The sequence below is a fragment of the Fistularia commersonii genome, chromosome 19 (genome assembly GCF_037954325.1).
Source record: "Fistularia commersonii isolate RoL2024-O1a breed Wild chromosome 19, RoL_Fcom_v1.0, whole genome shotgun sequence".
NCBI lineage: Eukaryota > Metazoa > Chordata > Actinopteri > Syngnathiformes > Fistulariidae > Fistularia > Fistularia commersonii.
Genome location: NC_141302.1, coordinates 6,174,125 through 6,195,882, shown reverse-complemented (window position 1 = coordinate 6,195,882; position 21,758 = coordinate 6,174,125). Strand labels below are relative to the sequence as shown.

At 45.1% G+C, this 21,758-nt stretch overlaps 2 protein-coding genes across 4 annotated transcripts in view; both read left to right on the top strand.

Moving 5' to 3' along the window:
• The first annotated feature begins 345 nt into the window (after nt 1-345).
• agfg2 (ArfGAP with FG repeats 2) lies at nt 346-14,146 on the top strand. Of its 3 annotated transcripts, none has more exons than XR_015107605.1 (14): nt 346-646; nt 1,453-1,546; nt 2,401-2,516; nt 2,894-3,038; nt 4,066-4,186; nt 4,282-4,386; nt 6,180-6,212; nt 8,870-9,100; nt 9,989-10,061; nt 10,154-10,201; nt 10,423-10,515; nt 12,191-12,310; nt 12,857-12,930; nt 13,114-14,146. XR_015107605.1 is itself a non-coding variant. In XM_086166172.1 (14 exons), exons 1-14 carry the CDS (start codon nt 480-482, stop codon nt 13,159-13,161), a joined length of 1,464 nt encoding a protein of 487 aa, XP_086022298.1. In that variant the 5' UTR covers nt 346-479; the 3' UTR covers nt 13,162-14,146. The 3 variants fall into 3 exon arrangements, 2 of the variants coding, with proteins under 2 accessions (XP_086022298.1, XP_086022299.1); XM_086166172.1 differs by having other exon boundaries at nt 10,154-10,197; XM_086166173.1 differs by lacking the exon at nt 6,180-6,212 and having other exon boundaries at nt 10,154-10,197.
• A 1,560-nt stretch (nt 14,147-15,706) lies between these two features.
• The window catches only part of LOC147223552 (insulin receptor substrate 1-B), a 47,855-nt gene continuing 41,803 nt past the window's right edge, over nt 15,707-21,758 (top strand). Inside the window, exon 1 of the mRNA XM_086166168.1 lies at nt 15,707-16,636. Within this exon, the coding sequence (XP_086022294.1) occupies nt 15,982-16,636 (655 nt within the window). The 5' untranslated portion in view covers nt 15,707-15,981. The remainder of the gene's footprint in view (nt 16,637-21,758) is intronic.

Genomic DNA, 21,758 nt, shown 5'->3' with positions numbered 1-21,758 from the left:
TCGCGATGAGAGAGTGGAAATTGATTTTACTGGTGGGAAGGACCCGACGTAAAACGCCTCCCCTCTCTTTTGATACATCTCGAAGACGCCCGGTGCGAGGAATGGGGAAAGCAGCCAATGGGAGGACTGTCAAATGGAGAGGGCGGGGGGGTCTCGGAGAGACAGCGGTTAAAATGGAAGGGGGTTTGCAGGATCTGCCAGAGACACCCTGAACTCTTGACTCCAACTCAGACCCCCTCAAGTAGCGATTTACACCAAGAGAGCAGGATGCTTCCTGTGTTTGCTTTTATTTTGAAAGTGCTCATCATCCTCTTCCGGCCGTTATGCTGCTTCTTCTAGCTTGACGCGCCCCTTCCCCTCCCCGCGTCCAGCCTGGCGGCGGGGCGAAGCTGCTCTCCGAGGCGCCTCCGCGATGCGGCCGTGACGCGGCTCTGTGGACGGAGGAGGCCCGGGAGGGACGCACCGCGGAGGGCTTCGACATGTCGAACCGAAAGCACCGGGACAACCAGGAGATCTGCGCCCGCAAGGTCCGGGAGCTGGCCCAGTCCGGGGTAAACAAACACTGCTTCGAGTGCGGCCAGCCCGGGGTGACTTACACCGACATCACCGTGGGCAGCTTCGTCTGCACGTCGTGCTCCGGAATGCTGTGAGTAGCGACCTGCAGCCTCCGGGAGCATCGCTTCGAGGGGGGAGGAGGAGGAGGGAGGAAGACATTTTAATCCTCATCATAATACTGATAATAATTATAATAATAATAATTCTAAAAGTGACAGGCCAGACATTGCACCTTAGATTTTTTTTTCCCCAAGCAGGGAGTGTTGGTGCAACAGCGGAGGTTGCACACATTCATTTACGCAGTCTCTCTCTCTTTCTCTCTTTCTTTCTTTCTTTCTTTCTCTACCCCTCTCTCTCACCATGCGTGTCCCTCCAACAGCTTGGTAAACGACAAACCGCTAGTTGGTATTTTTCCAGCTATGAGTTTCGTTTGGTTTCGTCATGGTGCAGGTTTGACACTACACCTCTCCCCCTCTCTCTGTCTCTCTCTCGCTCCGGGCTCCTATCCAGTGTAGGCGTGTGCGTGTGTGTGTGTGTGTGTGGGGGGGGGGTACTGTCACATTTTGTACTGCATGTTCAGCCTAGTCCCTTCACCCCGCAGGAGGACGGGTTCAGCACTTTCTTTTTATTTATTTTTTTCTAAAGAGCTATTGCGCAATCTTGCACACGTATACAGCATGGAGAGCATTGGAATCACGGAGGAAAGTGCGTGTGCGTGAGTGTGTGCGTGTGTGTGTGTGTTTGGCACCTACTTCACAGCCCCTTAAAATTCACAGTTAGATGTTTCCTCTCCCACCTGCTCAGTCCATCGGGGAGATAGAAAAAAAATGTTTTTTTTCTCCTCCACCTCCTCCTCCTCCTCTAAATTCCTCTCTTCTTCTCATCTCCGCGTCCCAGGAGAGGCCTCAACCCCCCTCACAGAGTCAAGTCTATCTCCATGACAACTTTCTCCCAACAGGAAGTGGAATTCCTGCAAAACCATGGCAATGAGGTGAGTGACATGACTGCTGGGGGGTTGAGGTGATCACGCCAAGCTGCACCCAATCAGATGTATTGATACACCGTGTAATGCAGTATTTTGCCTGTCATTGAGCATGAACACACACAGATGTGTGAGAATAAAGTAGATCGGTATATTAGCACAACCATTAAGCCATCAGCACAGAAATAGTCTATCTATATGTTAGCTTTTTACCTGAACGACATCTCTTGGATCGCAATTTCATAACAAACTGTTTCAAATCATGCGGTGAGATATCCACGCCCGTGCTGGGCATCAGCGCACCTGCGGTGTGTGTATGTGTGTGTGTGTTGTCGGGGTGGTGGTGGGCGGTGGAGGGCTTCTGTATGGCTCTCAGGCCGTTAGCCGTTTCCTGCCGGTGCTCCACACGCCACAAGGGCGCAGGGTACACTGCTACAGAAGAGCTTTCAAGAGGAGCACTCTGAGCGTCAGCCAGGATACACACACAGACACACACACACACACACAAGTGTGCCTGTGTGTGTGTGTGTCTGTGGTTCCAAGAACACTGCATTGTGAGGAGAGACAGGGGTTTCTGTCACCCAGACTCCCCTCCTTCTCCTCCTCTTCCTCCTCCTCCTCATCTTCTAAAGAGCGATCTGACCAGTCATGATTCATAGGCCGTCAAATTTGCCGCACTCTGAATCCAGCGCCCGCAGATGAATCACCAATTTCAGAATGTGTATTTTTGTGATTCTCTCTGAGATGAAATATCAAACAAACATGGCGTTGTTTTTTTTTTTTTTAAGTTGGAAACAGAAACTTACATGACTTCCTGTTTCTTTCTGCCGTATGTTTGTGTTTGTGTGTGTGTGTGTGTTCAGGTTGGGAGGAGGACTTGGCTGTGTGTGTTTGATCCAAAGACGGACGGCTGCTCTGATATGAAGGACTCGCAGAAGTTCAAAGAGTTCCTGCAGGACAAATATGAGAAGAAGAAATGGTGAGGAGCGTCCGAGCGATGGATGGATCAGCTGCAAAAATTGCAACATTTCATTTATATGAAATACTTTCCGGCTCCAACTTTCAAGACGGCTCATCATTTTACAGCTTTGAAAAATACGTTCATGTTCCCGAAAGGCGAATTGCCGCAAGACTGGAGCAGAGCAGAACAATATACTGCTCCCAGGGTCGGTTCTTATCTGGAGCCGCTGTCAGGAGGAAACATTCAAAAGCCGCCGTCACTGACAAACGCTGATGGTATTTTTCAGATGCCCATCGTCAAGCCTGATGAGGAGGAACGCGAGCCTGCGACTCAAATAAGGCCTTTTTTTTTTCGTCTCCCTTTTTACAATCATTGCTATACCTCATCCTCTCCAGGCATTTTTCCAAAAGCAAGAACCGGAGAGACGTGGACGGTCCATGGAGCCCCGGTGTCCAGGTTGGGCCCCCCTCTCACGGCCCCCTCGGCAGCCAAGCCTCATCCCATAACCTGCCCCCCAACGCCAGGTCTGCAAGGGCACTGGTACGAGCTCCTGCGCGGACTGGTGTTTGCTTGTTTGTTATTATTGTATAACCCTGTGAAAATAGAGAACACACTGTTGGTACATTTGAGAAATGGAGAAAAAACACATAGATACCGGAACCGTATCGAGTAATACCACCAAACATGTATTAGTTACGGAATCAATAGGGAGACTGAATCGTGTTTCCAAGTTGTAAAGAAGCATGTACATTTTTGCCAATTTGCAAATTATACGATATAATATTATATATGATTTTTTTCTTATACAATTAACCATCAAAAATCTTTATCGATTATTATAATATTATTATCGTGGTCATTGAATAATCGATTGATTTATTGAATTATAAATCATATGTATTACCGGTATATAATATCAATAATTATTATCAAAATGTCAAATCAGCAAGATATCACCTGAAAATTAACAATAGGTTCAAGTGAAGAAGAGCATTGATATTCAAAGAAAATTATTAAATAATGTCAATTTTTGTTTTATAAATGTGATTATTGATCTCAAGTGTCCAAAGGTCAAATCGGGGCTGACGATCATTAGTTTTTTTTGAAATCAGCCCTCTGATTGCAGCTGAAGCTGACACCCAACTCTGTGTCAGATGTGAAGGCCGATCTGATCTCAACCTGAATCAACATCCTGCGAATACGAATATGAAAATGTGATTCGGAAGCCATAGCTATGTGACAGACAGATGTGGAATTTCTAATTTTACGTAAATATTTGGTGAAGACGCTTGGAGGGCGGAGCACTGGAGGGGGCAGATGCGACAAAGGCTGAGCTTTTGCATGTGGCGGTGCAGGGAGATGGAAGATAATAAAGCAGGGAGATGGAAGATAATAAAACGGACCTGGATTGTCCTCGTGGCAGCAGTGGAGGCGGAGCGAGTCAGGGCGCCTTCACGTCGAAGCAGATGCTGATGAATTATTGAGAGACTCTGAAACTTCTCTGTTCTCTGTTTTCTCTCTCTCCACATCTGTTTCCTGCTCTCTCTCTCTACCGCTTGTCCACCAGCCGCCGTCCCAGCTGCCACCGTGGGACAGAGCCCCTGCCATCTCGCCCGCCGACATGCGGACGGAGGCGTTCACCGCTCGGCCCTCCCGCTCCCAAAGCTTCAGAGACCCCCCTTTGAAAGGTCGGAGGTCGATCTCGGGTCGATATTTCCGGGCCGCGTCCATCTGAAGCTCAAGTGTCTGTTTTTTTTTTTTTTATTATCTCTCCACATTGCAGATCCCACCCTCTGCGGGATTGAAAGGCAGCGGCCGGGTTCCCTGTCGTCAGCTCTGGGCGGTCACAGCCACCCGCCGTCCTTCCCCGCCCTCCCTCGGCCCTCAGGTCTGTCCCCCGCCCCTCCTGCGCTCCTTCCAGCCGGAGATGTTGTCATGCAGTGTTGTCATTGACTTGCTGTGGAAACTATTTTGAAAAACGTGTCAACGATTTGTATCCTCTAACCCTCTAAACCCATATTCATAACCACCATTCGCGGTTCGAGAAACTGAATAATGCTTGAACTTTATCACTGAAGAGGTGAAAATATAAGCGCTGATATTCGTTATATATCGGGTAAAGAGTCAAAAGTGCCAACGGCAAAAAGTACGAAGTCACGAAAATACACAATACTCCTCTATCCCATAGATTTATTTGTCATTATGAGAAGCTTTTAAAAGCGATAGTTCTGTTAAAAACATCAGATTTGGAGCCAAAATTGTTTGATTTTTAAACAACCACTGTGTCCTGATTAATATTCTTGGACTTAAAGAAAGTAAAAAATTCACATCAGGCAGGAGTTTGACCCTCAACCTTTGGATTTTAATCAGCTGTAAACACAAAATCTCCCCGTCAGTGTATCAGTTGTGCTCTAACTATTTGCAGAGAAGTAGATCAGCTGGGCTGAGAGCCCGAAAAGACCGAAAGGCAGTACGACTTAATCCTTCTAACAACCACCGAAACGCAGAAACAAAAACCTTACGTAGCTGAATCTGGAACAAACAGTCCCTTGTTATAAACACCGTAAAACTCCTTAATGAGCCTCACAGTGTCACCGGACGACATGTGGTTTCAGCGCAATAAACTGCAGTTTATTTGAGCGCAGCTGCAAGGATCACAAGTGCAAGGTGTATTAATCGGCTGTTAGAAAAAATAGTCCTCTAACAACTGCACAGTTAACTCATTTCTAAAGATTGCTTCGCTGTGTGTGGAAATTATCTTCACTAATATTTAAAATGAAATAATATGTCTGTGACCCCCCCTCACCCCTTTTGGAAAGATTTACACGCATGATAATAAAAAGTATATAATGACACCAGCCTTCTTCTGTTTTTATAAAGTAGATGAGGCCTAAATTGCAGAGGTTTGGTCCTGACTTCCACGACCCCACATTATGCATACAGCTCAGGGGTCATAAACAAAAAAATATAAATCAGAAATTGAAATACTGTTTGTGATTTTAGAAATTAAAAAAAAAGTATGCATGTCATTATTATCCTTTTTTTGCTTGATAATTTCAAGATTGTGATCGCAGGCTTTTCTTTTAATTTCTGTGATTATTTTCAAAGAATATCATTAGAGAAGTATTTTATCTGTCAGTCAATGATAGCTTTCTAAATGTTCTGACATTACACAGCATTTTGTCATTTCTGCATTATTATTTTGTGTTAATACAAAGTATTACTAGCTCCGTCTATGCCACCGGGACCAATGTTAAATTCATTTTTACCTGATACATATATAAAAAAAAAAACAGAGGACAGTGTTGGCAGCCATCTGCTCTGTTGTATTGTTAGGAAATGGATTCTGTCGTAAAGAAGCTTCATCATTTCCCTCGACGTGCAGTTGTTCGCTCTGTCATCAGTTTTTTTTTCTCGACTTGGATCATTTTAACCAATTCTCTCCGAGGATTTGATCAGCTCCACGCCCCGCTGCATTCACGAGGACGGTTTTCATCCCACTGGCATTCTTTTTCGTTTTTTTCCTCCGCCGAAATCGCATCAGTTCGAAAAATGCATCCATGTCATCGTTTGAGCAAAATGCATTGCTTGTCATGAATTGAGAAGCTCAACGAGGCTTCACTGACTCTTTCTCCTGTCCTCCCTCCCCCTGTCTTCTCTTCTCTCCCTCCAACTTCTTAGCCAGTAGCTCTTTCAAAAACCACTTTACTTTAGGTAAGAAGCCGACGGAGCATGTGCTGAATGGCTGTCATTGGTAACCTCCTCTGTGCCATATTATCCATTTTAGAGGGTATGCAAAGTGTCCACTGGTTTCACGTGAACATTCATTTGAATACTGGGGCTCAAGAGAACACACGGCCCTTCTGTTCATCGCGTCACGGCCGACCGTGTCACGACATTTAATCCTCTATTGCTGGGATTTTCCCCGCTTCGACATGCGCCGTTCCCCCCACTCAAGGAAGAAGAAACAAGTTTAAAGCAAAACTATTTATAGGGGGTATCTGCCACTGGTATCTGCTGCCACTGCCCCCATCTGCTTCTGATATTTCACACCTACGAAGTATGTAGGCCACAGCTGTACTTCCACCATATACATTAATGTCACCCCCCCCCTTTGCAAAGAAATAAAATAAAATAATCTGGAAAGTTCAGGAATGTCTGCTGAAAACGCCCTACCTCTCGACTTTACATGATCATATCTGCAAAACATGCAGTTTGACGTCTGCATGTTTTATATCAGCAAAGGTCAAGTCTGTCTTTGACTCCTCTGCTGAAAGTGCACGTGCACGCACACACACACACACATATACACGCACACACACACACTGGCATATATTTCTTAAAGCGGGCCCCCTTATTCTCTAACAGCTGCTAGCATCCTTTTCGGCTAACGCTGCAGGAAAGTTTGCTACCTGCCAAGGTGGTGACTGTGCTAATTTCCTGCCTTTGTCTCCGTGTTCCAGTTGTATTTTGGGGATTGGACTTTGAAAACTGTCCAAAAAACTTTCCACCTTTGTGTCTTGCCTTTCTTCTCTCCCTTCTATTTTTGTCCGTGCTTATTTGTGGTGAGAGTACATGCCGTAAATCTCTAGTTTAATACCTGTAGCATGGAATGTTAGCATAGCATGCCATGCATTGTATTCTATTGGGTGATAGATGTTTCTTCATGTAGTCTGATTTTGGATTTTTAATTTCCTTTCCTTGTCCAACCATTATCAAGTACTTTTAACTTTATTCTAAAAATATTAATGATAATAATATAGATTGAATTGCATTTTCTTTGTAGTGCCTGTAATACAACAGATAAGATGTAATGCATATAGGGAAACAAAATATAGCAAGTTAAAACAGATGGCAAAAAAGGGAAAATCGTGTTCATAAAAAGTTAATTTTCAAATAGCTTAAAAATGTATGTATTTGTTTTATTGAGCTTTTCATTCATTTTATAGGAGGATAGAGAAAATGAATGACGAAATATAAGAATTTAAATTTCATGACTAAAAGCAAAGCTAATGTTTTATAAGAGACTGAATGCAGGTCAACACAAGTACCAGACCAGTGTTTTCAGGCCTCAGGTCTAGCTAGTTAGTCAGTTAGTTAGTTAGTCAGTCAGTTAGTTGTGTGGTTGGTTAGTTAGGTGGTTAGTTGGTCAGGTGGTTAGTTAGTTGGTTGGTTAGTTCGTTAGTTGGTTGGTTAGTTAGTTAGTTAGATGCACACAAGAATAGATTGCAATAATGAATTTTAATTGAAAGGAAAACAGCAAGAGAAGTAAAATAATTTTTTATTGAAACCTTAGCATTAAATTCAACCTGTTCAGAAACCATTCATACCACACTCGCAGCACAAAGGAGATCTGCAATTACATCTGGGGATAATCCTGTGCATATCTAAAACCTAATCTGTAAAAATCAATAATCAGAAGGATAATTTATTTAAACACATGGCGACATCAGTAGGTATATTTAGATAGATGTCCATGAACTTGTCAGCATGGAAAAGCATTAAAAGGGTTAATTTGTGACGTTTTTTTTTCTTTTTCAATTCAATATCTATTTTTGTGGCTGTTCTGGTCCGAGTCACATGATTTCTATCTGCGCTGTACGCCAGCCCTCTGGAAAAACATGCGGATATCCACTGCTCCATGACATCGGGTGCAGAGTCAGCATGCTGATAGGGGTCCCGTGATGTGGTTGAAAATTCCGGCAGCCACTGAATGGACCTGAAGGTCACACTGATTTGGTCAAAGTTGTTTGCAAGCTCATGAACTTTTAATTTTTTTTATAGTGATAAACATGTTTTTAAGGGTTTTTTTTTAACAACATTATTATTGCAGTATGCAGTATTCTTCTTCCACTCTATGTCTGCCATTACATATTGCCTATCTGTAGTTTCACCCTTGAAAACACATCAATAACATTTTATATATATAAAACAAATGGCTAATATGCTGTGTAGAAGCCTGTAGGGGAACTTTATTTATTATTTCCGTGTGTAATCGTTTCCATTTCCCGATCATCTAGGATCCTATTTTAAGGTCAAACTGTTAAAACTGTTAAAATGACCAATTTGCACATTTGCAACACTGTTGGGATATTATATGTACTTATTCATATTTATATCACAGAATACATAAGTCCCCCGTAGGCGTAACTATAACGGAGCCAAAACATTCTGTAAATTTGTAATAATGATGTCACTGCAGCTCCCAAAGTGAAACTACTTAGAGACAAAGATCGATATCATAGCTGGTATAGTTTAAACAATACACATATAAATTGCGACTTAATTGTGCTTTTTCATTTTGAATTCAAGAAATCCCTGTCAGCCTTTTCCACCTGCTGTTTTCTCAGTCTTGTTTTTCTGGCTCTTAGGTCGTACAGTGTCGACCTCAGGGGCCGGGGGGCCCTTCAGAGCCTTTCCCAAGTCTCTCAGCGTAGACTTCGGAGGGCTGAGCCATCCTCAGGCGCAGCCCCTCCCCCAATCTCTGTCGCAGCCGCAGCAGCCGGCCGGCGCCGGCCAAACCACCCCACCGGTCAGCGCCGCCAACAGCCAGGACAGGTACGCCGCCGTGTCGCACCTGGACAGCGTCTTCTCTGAAACAGGTGGGCCACCTTCTACTTCACTGGATTCAGACGGAAACAGTGTTCTCATGTGATTTTTTTTTAAACACTTCTTTACACGAAATGAAAATGTTTGTATTTTAATGATTTTCCTCCCCTGCAAATTTATTCCCAGGTGGTTTTCTAGGTTGAGTTTGGAGCTGGCGATAACAGACTAATGTCATAATACTTGGAATGCACTGTATGCCTGATGACTTAGTTGCCCTTTCCAGGTTATCTACCAAGGAAGATCCTGTGACTTTCTTGCCATTTTTTGCTTGATCACAAGTTGGCTTGCAGGTTTTCTCAACGTACTGTGCCATCATTCATTGTTACACTGGTAGTTTAACATATGTAAAAGTTAATTGCAATTGCAATATATATGGGGAGTTTCTTGTGCCATACAGATTGTCACAACACGATGTCTCGAGCACGTTGCATAACTTCCTTACTTTTAAATGCCAAGCCTTTCGGACGCTGAATTAAGCTCATTGTCTTTGGCCCTGGGATGGCGCACAGTCTGGTTCAGAGGGTCTTGTTGACATGTTAGAAACTGGTTGAAATCAGACATATTTTGTCTAATAACCATGTCGGCCCGTTCAATGCATATGATTCATGTGATTAGCCTTCGGCGTTACTACAACAGGCTCGGCTGTTTCCTGCCCCGGCTGAGGGTGACGGCTATTGATTTCCTCCTCTCTTTTTCTCCACATCAAGCCAAACACATATTTTACTCAGTGCATCTTCGATGCTTTTGTTCAGACTCCACTTACACGCATTTTTGTTGTTTACTCTAAATCCAAGATGATTCCAATGCATGGTGTCTTAAATTAATGTCAGAGCCCCTCTTCCCTCCGGGTCACATGTGGTCTGTGTCAAACCTTTTTGCAGCTCCTCCTGCTGGGCCTCCCCAGTACAGCACCCTGTTTGGCAGCAGGCTGTCATCCAGCTCCACTCCTGCCAGGTAAGAGAAACTACTACCTTGTCAGATCAACCTCTGGATGCCATGACTGTTTTTGTGATCAAGCCTCTGTTTTTGTCCTCATTTTTCACCAGTTCCCCCGGTGTTGACACTGTGTCCAGCTCCCAAACCTTTGCAAGTAGGTAGCTCTGACCCCCGCCTCCTCCCCGCGGACCTGCTCTGTATTTACATCCCGTCATGTTGAAAGCTGTCGAGAGCCCCTAATTAAGATGCGCCTGTGTGACTCTGAGCAGCGTGGTGTTGAATAGCCCGGAATGCACCCTGTTAACCCCACACAATGTGAATTATCTTCTCCATCCGAAACCCCTCCACCGCCACCTCCCCTCTTCTCCTCTCCTCTCAGATTTCCCCAACCCATTCAGCTCCAGCACCAGCTCCGCTTCCCAGCAGCCCGTTGCACTCTCCCCCAGTAACCCCTTCAGCAGCGCCTCAGGAGGTGAGACCTCAAGACCAAACTTCCCTCAAAGGGTTTCAAAGGCGGCCGAGGCCTTTTGTGATCAGCCGCTTCACGTAAAATGCTCGTAGTGCTTTTCAAAGACTCTCTGATGTCGGCTGATGCTAATATTGGTTTTAAGTTGTTTCCGCAACCAACCAACCAAACGCTGGCCTTTTTCAAAAGTATTAACATCTGCACAAAGTGAGATTCTAGCATCTGTTTGGTGGTTATAAGAACGTCAATGAATTTAACGCAAGCGCGGTTTTGCTTTTAACTACACTGTAAAGTACTGCTGATGTTAAACTGCTGTCTTTCTGACAACAATAATGGTGGTTGACAAAGACTATTTGACATTCTTCATGCGGTGACATTGTTCATGTGGCTCCAATATCAACTGGTTTATCAGCAACTTGAATTTTTTTTTTACTCTTGAATGTCCATTTAAATCAGGCAAAGACAATAATATTTTCTTGCTGTCTTAAGATAAACATGATTCTACTGGAAAACATCTTGATTGGCAGTTGAAGGAAAACCATTTGGTTTTATGCTTCTTTAAAAGACTGTTTTTTTTTCTCCATCAGGCAATTAACAGAAATATAAACACTGCACGGCCTGCATTTTGACAATGACAATATCAGGATCTAAAAAACCTGTCCAATTAATTTGGCTTTCTTAAGCATAAGCTGAGCCAAACAATCTTTCACAAACAGCTACAAAATTCGGGGGAACAAAAAAAACTTTCAGACACACATACACACAAACACACACACAATTATTGAAGTAAAAAACACAAAAAGGACATTGAATGTACACTGTCTAATATGTTTGGCACTGAGAAATACAGCACACACCAAATACAACTGTGAATTATGAACTCACTGACAGTCAGTATGAGGTATTAGTATGATATTTGTGGTCAGTATGTGCATTTTTGACCCCAAAAAATTAAAGTTTCCTTTCTTTACTAAATATCCACAAAGCCTACATGTACGACCTTCTCACACCACCAGGAGGCGACGAGAAACCAAAATGCATCACTAACTTTTTGACTCATTACGTTTTGGATTTTGATAAAAAAAAAAAAAAAAAAGCTAAATTATCAATATGCAACCTTTTGTAAAAAAAAAAAAGATAATCAGTTAAGGTGCAGGTGTTCTTTGGCACAAGTGAAGTTGAATTAAGGCGCATAAATGCTAATGAATCAGAAGACTGATGAATTGCTTCAGTACAAATATTAAGAGACAGTTACATTAATAATAAAAAAAGGGATTATCACAAAAGCATGCCTTACGTTGACAAAAGCAGAGAGATGCCTAAATCATGACTAGTTTGAGGCTTTGGGCGATAACTTTTCATGGTTATTCAGCAACTTTGCATCTTGGAAATGAATCAAATTATGACACAAGCATTATAGAACAATGTTATGATGAAGAAGAGAAAAGAAATTAGATGGGAGGGGAAGCTAAGAAAATAAACTTATTACTCCCCGATATCATTGCCGTTCATACATTAAAATGAGTTATTTATGGCCGTGTTCCACGCTGCAAGTGGTGCACTGAAGCAGATGCAACAAGAGAACAACAGTGTGTCATGTGTTTTACATTAAATCCAGCTCAGAAGGATTAGAAGTCTCCTCTCATCAGCTCTTTCTGTTTTGCGTGTTTCTTCTCTCCAGGCGACACGAGTGCATTCGTTACTTCACCCACGTCTGTTTTCCCTCCGTCCGCCTCCTTCCCGGCACCCACCCCCCAGAATGCATTTCCTCATGAGTCAGCTAATAACCAGGAAGCCAATGGTAATTTTTCATCTTTACTATTTGATGTGCCAGAATCGGTGAATCATTTTAACATTTATGCATTTGGCATTTGTGTCTTCTCTGTCATTTGGTTTAATTGAATCAGGTTTAGTTTGTTTATATTTTACATTTACCATTAAATGTCTACACTTTTGTAGACACAAACCTATTCCTCGTGTTCATGAAGCTGAGTCCTCTCTTAAGAAGCGAGTATAAGAGGCATCTCAGTGGCTGAATGACAGCACCTTGTAACACTTAACCTCCATGGTTGCAGTTTATTCCATAATTTCACTTTTGTCACTTTTATGTCATATACTGTGTGTTTATGTCATAAATATGACACGCTGAACACACCCTTGAAGCAGATGTGTCGCGCTGTACGCTCACTGGTGCAAGATTAAACCCAAGGAGGCTGAGAGGCGCTGACTTTCCACAGACGATTTAGGATAAGCTGTTCATAGGAACTGAAATGCGCGGTTCATCTCGGGGTCGGCGCCTGCAAGTGTCACAACGGTGATGGTTATTTTTCTGTCATGTGTGCTTCAGGATTTGCCTCCTTCCCTGCCCCGGAATCTCAGCAGCCCAAAGTCCCCCGGCCCATGTCGGTGAATCCTTTTACAGTGAGTACTTCGTATGCGGCCCGGCGACTGAGCGCCGCCGAGCGCATTTCAGCGTTGAATATAAAGAGGGTTAATTGCCGTTTTGTGCAACTTTTTTTTTTCCTCTGTAAAATCCAGTCAGTATAGTAAAGTCTCCCTGGCTCTCTCTCATTCTGGTTCTCTTTATTTCTGTCCCTCTTTCAGGGAAATGTTTACCCCAGTCAAGGGACATCGCGAAACCCTTTCATCTGACCCCCCCTTCCCTCCTTACCTCCCCTACTCATCCATCTCTGGGAACAGAGGGAAAAGCGAACTTGAGGGATCGCCGCCAATTAAATGCCTCTGAAGTATTTTCGAGGTCTGAGGGTTTCGACGTCCAGCCGGACCCTCCGGACGGTTCCTCCCTGTCTTGTTTTTCTGTCTTGTGTTTACCCGTTGAGTGCACGTACGTGCACGCGCGAGTGTATGCGTGATCGTAGACTGAGGGAGCAAGGCATGAATGTAACTATGAAATTCCGTGCGTATGGGAGCGTTCGCCCGCTGTGTTTGTACCGAGTCAAATGGTGTTTGTGTGCCAGTAGACGCCACCTCAGGGCTCTGCGGGAGTCACGAGCAAACGACGCCTCTATGATTTTTTGCAGAAATATTCAAATATATAAAAATTCAAGTCGCCGCCGCTGCTGCTACTTTGCTTTTATCTCCTGCTTTAAAAATGAGAGAGAAAAAAGAAATTAGACTTTGATGAACTCATCAGTGTTGTCAACTGCTTTTGAACCGTTCACCCAGAGGAAAAGCCAAGCAGGACTCCGACCAATCGTCACCAGTTTCTAGGGAAGTTTAAAAAGTCGCCTTAACAGCATCTTGATGCATGTAAAGAAATGTTGAGGGTTAGGATGGTTGTGTCTCCCATGTGCGACATGTTTTGCATTTGTCGATGTCTTTTGTTCCGTTTCCTTCAAAAGAGAAAATGTCTTTCATTTTCAGGCTGCATGAGCTTAGAGGGCTAAAAGGAGATGCTACTGAATGTAAAAGCAATTTCAGAATAACTTTAAAAATATGTATAAAACAGCATCGCTTAATGTACCGGACCAAAATGTTTATCGCTGTTTTTGACATTCGACATGGGGACAAAGGCGATTTCCCTTTTTCCCCGCGAAAAAACAACCGAGAGACTCATTTCGATGTCTTTGTAATGACGAGTATCCATGTTCATAAATTCAGTTTGATGCTTCTTAAATCAGACCGTCTGTGGGTTTTGTGTCTTCGCGTGTATTCCTGTGCAAATGGGATGGAAGGTGCAAGATGGAATTGATCCCCTTCCAAAAGTAAAAAAAAAAAAAAATTCTCAAACTAGTTTTACCTTAAGGGAACAACATATTTTCTGCAATCTTCATTTTTGGTCAGCTCTTTGAAAAACTGCAGTTATTGAGTCGAACAGCAGAGGGCGCGTTGCATCCGTCTTCCCCCGACCTCGTGTACAAGGTTGCTTTGGGATGCATATTGCATAACAACATGCATACTGCATAAGGATACAGAGCAAATATAGAAACCCTACCCTACGATCGGAGTGGCTTTTATCGGATATGATGGAACAATACGTTGAAAATTTAAACTCTGTGGCGGGCCGAATGAAACCATACCTTTAAAAATTGTATTCAGTGAAATGTGTCGGGGTGGGGGGGTCGGGTTAGGTCTGCTGTGCCAGACAGTCAAGGCAGATTAAAATTATTGTGCCTGCGTAGATGTGACAGCACCCAAATTGGAAAGTCTGCATCATCTGTTGCGGAGAAGTCCGTCTAGAGAAAAAAAAAAATGAACATGAAAATAAAGAGAGAAAGAAAAGACCATTGACTGTACGACTGTACATAGAATCTAAAATGATTTTTCCTGTGTTTTTTTTTGACACATTTATTTCATTAGCAAATAGATTAACCGATATTACGTCGTCATCACCTGCGGGAATTGGGATGCCAGACAATTAGGAACACCATTTGGTGCAGACTGCTGCATTCAAATTCACCAATACTTCGAATGCAGTGCAAAACTGAGCATGGCTAGCTCTGTAAAAATGGGTTTTATGGCGGCACTCTTCAGTTGCACCGCATTGCTTTTTTTTTTTTTTTTTATCTAGGGAGACCTTGTAAGGTTGCAGGAGAGTTTGTGTTTATATAATCATACAGGACAGGGGGGGGGGGGGGGGGCGGGGGTTCTCCCTTTTTTGCAGTAAATGGAGCAGGATGGACCCATGGCGGCAACACTGACATCTCTCCAACACGCTGGAACTGTTGTTGCCTTCACAGACAGTGGGACAATTTCATCTCGAGTGCAACTCGGGTAAACCAGACAGAAAACATTTCACTGACACATGGCCCGATTTCCCGAGTGGAAGTATTCAACCACTACAATTGCCTAAATCATGCAAAAATGATAAAAAAATGTCTAATCGTCGCACTGAAAAGGCATTATTCTCCGGGTGGATGTACTGTTTTGGAATGAAAAGAGCGGATAAAACTTTCACTGGAAACCTCGATGAAGAAATAACGGAAAGAAAATGTACTATTTTGTTCAAAAACCTACTCCAGTTTCGGATGAACGACTGCTAAATAGGTAAATAATACATTTTCCGCCCTTGGATACCACTATATCTACACTAATGTGGGTGTAAACGCAATTTAAAAAAAACTGCAGTCATTTTTAAGGGGGCGGGAGGTGGAGTATCCGATTTCGGAGCTCACAACCGGTTCCGCGAACGCACCGTGTTCCAGAGTACTAGTACGGCGCTGTGAGTGACAGTCCCGGTGCACGGTAGCCGCTCCGCCGCGCCGCTGCACGCCACGGCCGCAGGACCGACACCGGGGCAGCCAGGGAGGGAGGGAGGAGGGAGGAGGAGGAGGAGGGGGGTGGCAGCAGACAGTATGCGGCGGGATGGGCTCCGTGTTCTGCGCTAAATGGGATTAAACCGCTCAGACAGCGTTTGGAAACACTAGCAACGGTAGTAATAGTAGTGGAGAGAGAAGAGGAGGAGGAGGAGGGGAGCTCAGCTCAGCCCAGCGCAGAGCCGCGCCGCGCCGCATGTGCTCCGCCGTGTGCGCCGGAGAGAGGAAAACAACAAACAAAAACTTGCGCTCTCTTCCGAAAAAGAGAGAGGGGGGGAAAAGTTGCCGTAAACAAACAGCGCTGCGGGGTTTCCCGGAGCCTCCCCGCGCACACGCCCGCATAGATGTGGGAGCCGGAGGAGGACGGCGAGCCGGGAGGCGTTTGAGTTACCAAGCTGAACTTGCAGGGATAACTACAAGAGGAAGGGGCGGGGGTGGGTGGGGGGGAAGTTTGTTTTTATTTAGTAGTAGCGGTGGGGAGGAGGGGGGTGGTGGATCGGGCGACATGGAGAACCAAGTGGAGTGCCTCGGCTGCGAGGACGTGCGGAAGAGCGGCTACCTTCGCAAGCAGAAGTCCATGCACCGGCGGTACTTCGTGCTGCGCGCCGCCTCGGAGCGCGGCCCGGCCCGCCTGGAGTACTACGAGAGCGAGAAGAAATTCCGCGGTAAGGCCCCCGTCCCCAAGAAAGCCGTGGTGCTGGAGACCTGCTTCAACATCAACAAGCGGGCCGACTCCAAGAACAAGCACATGATCGTGCTCTACACCCGGGCCGAGAGCTTCGCCATCGCCGCGGAGAACGAGGCGGACCAGGACGAGTGGTACCAGGCCATGGTGGACCTGCAGTGCAAAAGTAAGGCAAAAAGTCAAAAAGGTTCCCTGACGCACACGCGCGCGCACACACACACACACACACGCACACTACCCCACGCACGGCTCTGTACACGCGGGCTGCGAGAAACGTGGCAATGGCTGCAGAGCGCGCTGCAGGAGCGATCATGCTCCATCTGAGTGCACCGGCATGCTTTAAGTCTCTTAACACCGCTGAGCCACAAAAAAAGCGGCTCAAGATATAAATATCCACACATTTTGTCATTGTTGTTGTCGGGGAGGAGGTGAGAGTTGTTTAAGGGTGTCAACATGCGACCCCAGGGGGCTGCACATCTTATCCTCCACCAGGTCTTATCATTATGCTGTCAGGGTAGATGTTTGTCCTCCAGACTCTTCTGGTGTGTTTGTGTATGTGTGTGTGTGTGTGTGTGTCTTCCCCTTTTTGCATCCCCTCCAAACACACCCCGGCCTCATGTTTACTTTGATGCCTCTTCCTCTTCTTCGTCTTTGTGCTGACATTGCAATATTTCCTCACACGTTGATCCCCGAACTGGAGGGAAATCCCACAACAACTCAGAGGAGCACATTGTTACTCATGCACGCTGTGTTAAATCACAGATTTCGGTCGCGGAGATGAAGCAGCTGCTGTCGGCCTTCAGCCCTCTGCTACTCATGAACCGCATTAATGGCCACAACTAGCCAAATATCACCTATTTAGATTTCTTAAATGGCGACTATCAGCCGCTATGTAAACACAGCTGCTGGGGAGCAATAGTGTTGAACACAGCAACTTCAGATCACCTGTTCACCCCCCCCCCCCCCCCACACACACACACACACACACACTCACACACTCTGTGACCAGACTGGGCGCAAGGGACACATGACGCAATCTTGGCAAACAAAGATACAGAGTTCAAGGTGCTCCTTTGCACATGACGCGCTGCCCTGTTACATAAAGCGTTTTTTTTTTTTTTTTTTGTGGCGAACCAAAGAGCCGAGGAGGAGAAACGAGGCCAGTCTGCAGCGAAAGTGATATTCTCCCACTTTCCCTTTTCCATCCACTGCTTTCAAGACCAACACAGTTTCAGGCTGGTTTACAAGCAAAAAGTTTCACATTGCCAATTGGCGCATTAGGGGAATTTAGTGTGACCCATGCAGATTTGGAATTAGAGGCCTCTCCCAGCTGCTCAACACAACTGGTGCCCTGTGTGTTTTGGGTGTGTGTTTATGTGTGCGCGTGAGCGCGGCCCACTCTTCCTCAAGTATTTGACGAGGATCTGTGAGACTGAGAGAGAGAGAGAGAGACGGGAATGTGAATAGACAGATGTTGGAGCGGAGATGCTTGCCTGGGGAATTGTGAGAAAAAAAAAAAAGATATTTAGGACAAAAGCTTTATTATGTAAAGTTGAATCAAAAACCCAGGCTTGACAATATCCACCTCACCTATGCATAGTGAAGAATTGAAACATTTCTTGTTTTCCTCAGGGGGGGAAAAAAAAAGTGGAATTCTTTTGTATTTTCAAAAAACCTGGATGGCGATATCGAGCCAGATAGATTGCGACTCCAGAAATGTGAAGTGATGAAAAGTTTCTCTGCTTTTCTTGATGGTTGGTTGACTGGTCTTCACTCGAAAGGACCAAAACTAAAAGATGATATTGTGCATTACGCATCAGGGTGCAGTTTAGAGAATAACAAAGAGGATCTTTAAGGAAGTTCGGAAATTCAATCCGATACTTTCCAAGGGTGATATATTACACGGTTTTCCTGCCTGGATAACCTATTTCTCTTCGCTAAAATTCACCGTTGTTTTCAAAGTCGTGGGAAGATTTTCATAAATAAACCGACAATTTACAAATCAATAGACGACCCTGAACCACGAGGAGGTTATAATGAGGCAGAAACTTACCAACAGAATCTAATGTTGATGAGAGACTTGTGATGACTCAAAACGAGTTACCGATAAAAGCATCAAATAAATTAACCGACATGAGCGAGACGTCTTGAACCGAGTGAGAGGATCGAAATGTCATCCGGTCCGTTTTCACACGGGTTCCGTCCCGACTGAATCCGGTACGTGCCGTCAGATGTCAGACGTATAGAAAGCTCAGTTTTGTTTTGTTTTGTTTTGTTTTTTCCGGGCAGCGGTTCAACAGGTGCACGAGCCCCGGACCCCCGAGGCAGGCGACGAAGCGGCCGCGTCTTGACGCCGCCATCGCGCCGTCACCTCCATCAAGTTTCCTTTTGAAACCGCGCGTCCGCCCCGCCGCCATAAACTCATCTCATCGCCTTCTTCTGTTGCTCCGAGTGTTGGGTTTCCAGTAAATCAACCTCGCAGACAGTGACAAAGGGCTGCAGCCGGCTGCTGTGTAAACCCGCTCGTTGGCAGGCGTTTTCTTGTGGTATGCGCTGCAGCTCGTACACGGTTTCACACACTACCCGAGCCCGTATGTACAGGGAGAGTTTTGTTCGATGGAACTTGTAGGGTCATGGCCAACTGCTGCCGCAATCTGCATGTGTGAAAATAGCTTAAACGCACACAGTGACTGAACACGCTTTCTTCCCGTTACATGCAGTGTAGCTCCTCTGCAGTCAGTACAGTAGAGAGCTTGTCCCCTGCCTGTCCCAGGGGGGGAGACAGAAGAATTTACAGCCTGCATACTGAACCGGGGGCAAAGCCGAGGGGCCCAAAGCCAGGAGATGCTGCACCGACTTTCTCACATAGTTTCCAGTGAGGCGCTCCCTTCATTCGATACCTGCCTAGCTGTGTATACGGCCTCTGTGAAGCCTTATGAGTCGCCGCGGCCGGCGAGGCTCAGTGGGACGTTAAGCCGGAGGTGGAATCCCAGCTTTGAGCCGAAGTTTGAACACGCACGGGAGGGCGCTTCGCAGGGTAGCGGGTATGCATTCGGCGCAAACACGGCCAGCGGTATAGATGCCTGTGCTGACATAGGAAAGCTTTCAAGCCTGGGAAACTCACCTAAAGCAACCCGGGAACCGTCCGGTATCACACAGTCTCTCCTCGAGCGGATGGTAATTACACAAACACAAGCCAGCTGCCGAGCAGCGCGATATTAGGATCAGAGTTATTTATTCAGCTGAGTCCGGTAAGACCCTTTCGGACGGTGAGTACAGTATCAAGCTTGAGGGCAGCTATTTGCTCAGCTATTAGGAGTCAGTGGAGTGTGTAAAGGCTTAACCTGGACAAACGGGCGGAGGTGCGGCCCACAACTGGTCTTTGCCAGGAAAGCTGCCCTGCAGCTCAGGAACCACCTCAGGAATTGTTGACCTCAATAAAACAATATCCCAGAGTCCAAGTTTGGAGCCCATGGCAATGAAAGAGACAGGATACGAACCCACCTACACACACACACACACACACACACACACACAAGCTCAGTATAACACAGTAGCATCAGAAACACTATCAATAAGCTTTGACTGGATCATTTTTCATTTAAATCTGAAATCCTCTGAGCTTTATATTCAAAATGGACTGGATGTTGGTCAAATAAAATAACTAATTTTAAAAATAAATTGTGGTTTAGTATGGAAATTACGAAATGTAACGTCTACATCACCAGTCCAATTACTGCTAACATCTCTTTTTGCCTTTCACCAACATGATAGTTTGGAAAATCATCAATAAATGCAAAGAGAACATTGGTAATATGTCATCTGTCAAAGATCGGGAAAAAAAAAGCAGGACCTAATAGGCCAAGAAAGAATTGATCTTACAAATTAATCACAAGTTTACTAAGAAATTAGCTGGAAAGTTTAAATTATCTGCAAGAAAACAATCTAAAAAGGAATATCCGGAAAATTTGCGTGGATTTTGACGTTCTCTTCTGTTCCAGTATGCATTTTGCTGCATGGCTAGCCTGTTTCCACCGGATTGAGCTCCCCTCTGCTTGCAAGCCGTGTCCGGTGTTGAGCAGGGGAGCGTTCGTGGGGATTTGGAGGATTCACACTGGAAACAGCCGTTTGCAGCGGCAAAACCCAAAACAGCTACAGGCAAAACCAATAAACAGTTCGGTGGATGCCTCTGACATTACACTCGCACATATTGATTGGATCTGCCTCCAAGTGTTTGAAACGTACAAAACCTTTTTTATTTTTCTTAGACATATCCAGCGTAGTCTGCAACTATTGATTTAGTTTCTGTTTACAAATTGTCGGAAAATAGCATAAAATGCTTCCAACCCCCAAAGCAATCGCACCAAGCTGTTTGTTTTATCTACCGAAAATGTCCAAACGCAAAGCGATTGGATTTATTATTAGCTAAAAAAAAAACAAAAAAAAAACGACCAGAGTCGAAAGTCAGCGCGATTAAGACGCTTGGATTCCGGTCGGCCGGGGGATCTTTCGCTGCGCCGCAGTAAAGACAATCTCCGCAGAATTAAATTTTCCGTTTTCCGAGTCCAGAAAGATGACATTTAAAAACACTGAGAAGGAACTTCTGCTTCCAAATATAATGATACGGTTATTCGAGCTAATCCGCCCAGCAAGTATTTTTTTTCCCTTCTCTGTGAACGTGATCTCAATTAGGTCTATATGATCTCGATGTTATTTTTGACGCTTGAAGTACCACAGATCAAATGCTGCGACGGCTCTGGATCAGACCGGGCTCCGTCCAACACGTCCGCGAACCTTGAAGTATCTCATCATATCAACAGAATCGGTAGGGATTCAATATCAGATTATGAAATACTGACTGTGCGATTGTCAGAAGCTATCGGGGGGTGTCGGGTGTTTTGGTTTTTTTTTTTTTGGCTGCACAGGCGAACGAGATCTGGATCGCACCAGTGGCGAGCCACGCTGGCCGATTAAACGTTAATCCGCGCTTAAGCACCGCTCATCTCCCTAATTAGGCGGTAATTATCGTCTCGAGGGTCAGCTGCTGCCGGTGGAACAGTTGAGGCCGCGTGCTAACAAAGCCATACGGGAGAGGAGACTTTACAGAAAGCCGCAAGTCCCGCAGTTTGAAAAATTGTCAATGAGCATCTGCGGTAGTCGCCCGTGATCGCTTCTTTTTGTTTTTAACCCGCTACCGCGGTGCTTCTCAAGAGGGCCGGGTCGCCGCTCGGTATTCCCTCTGCATAAATAGTTTGCGCACATTAACACCCTGTAATTTCATTTAACGT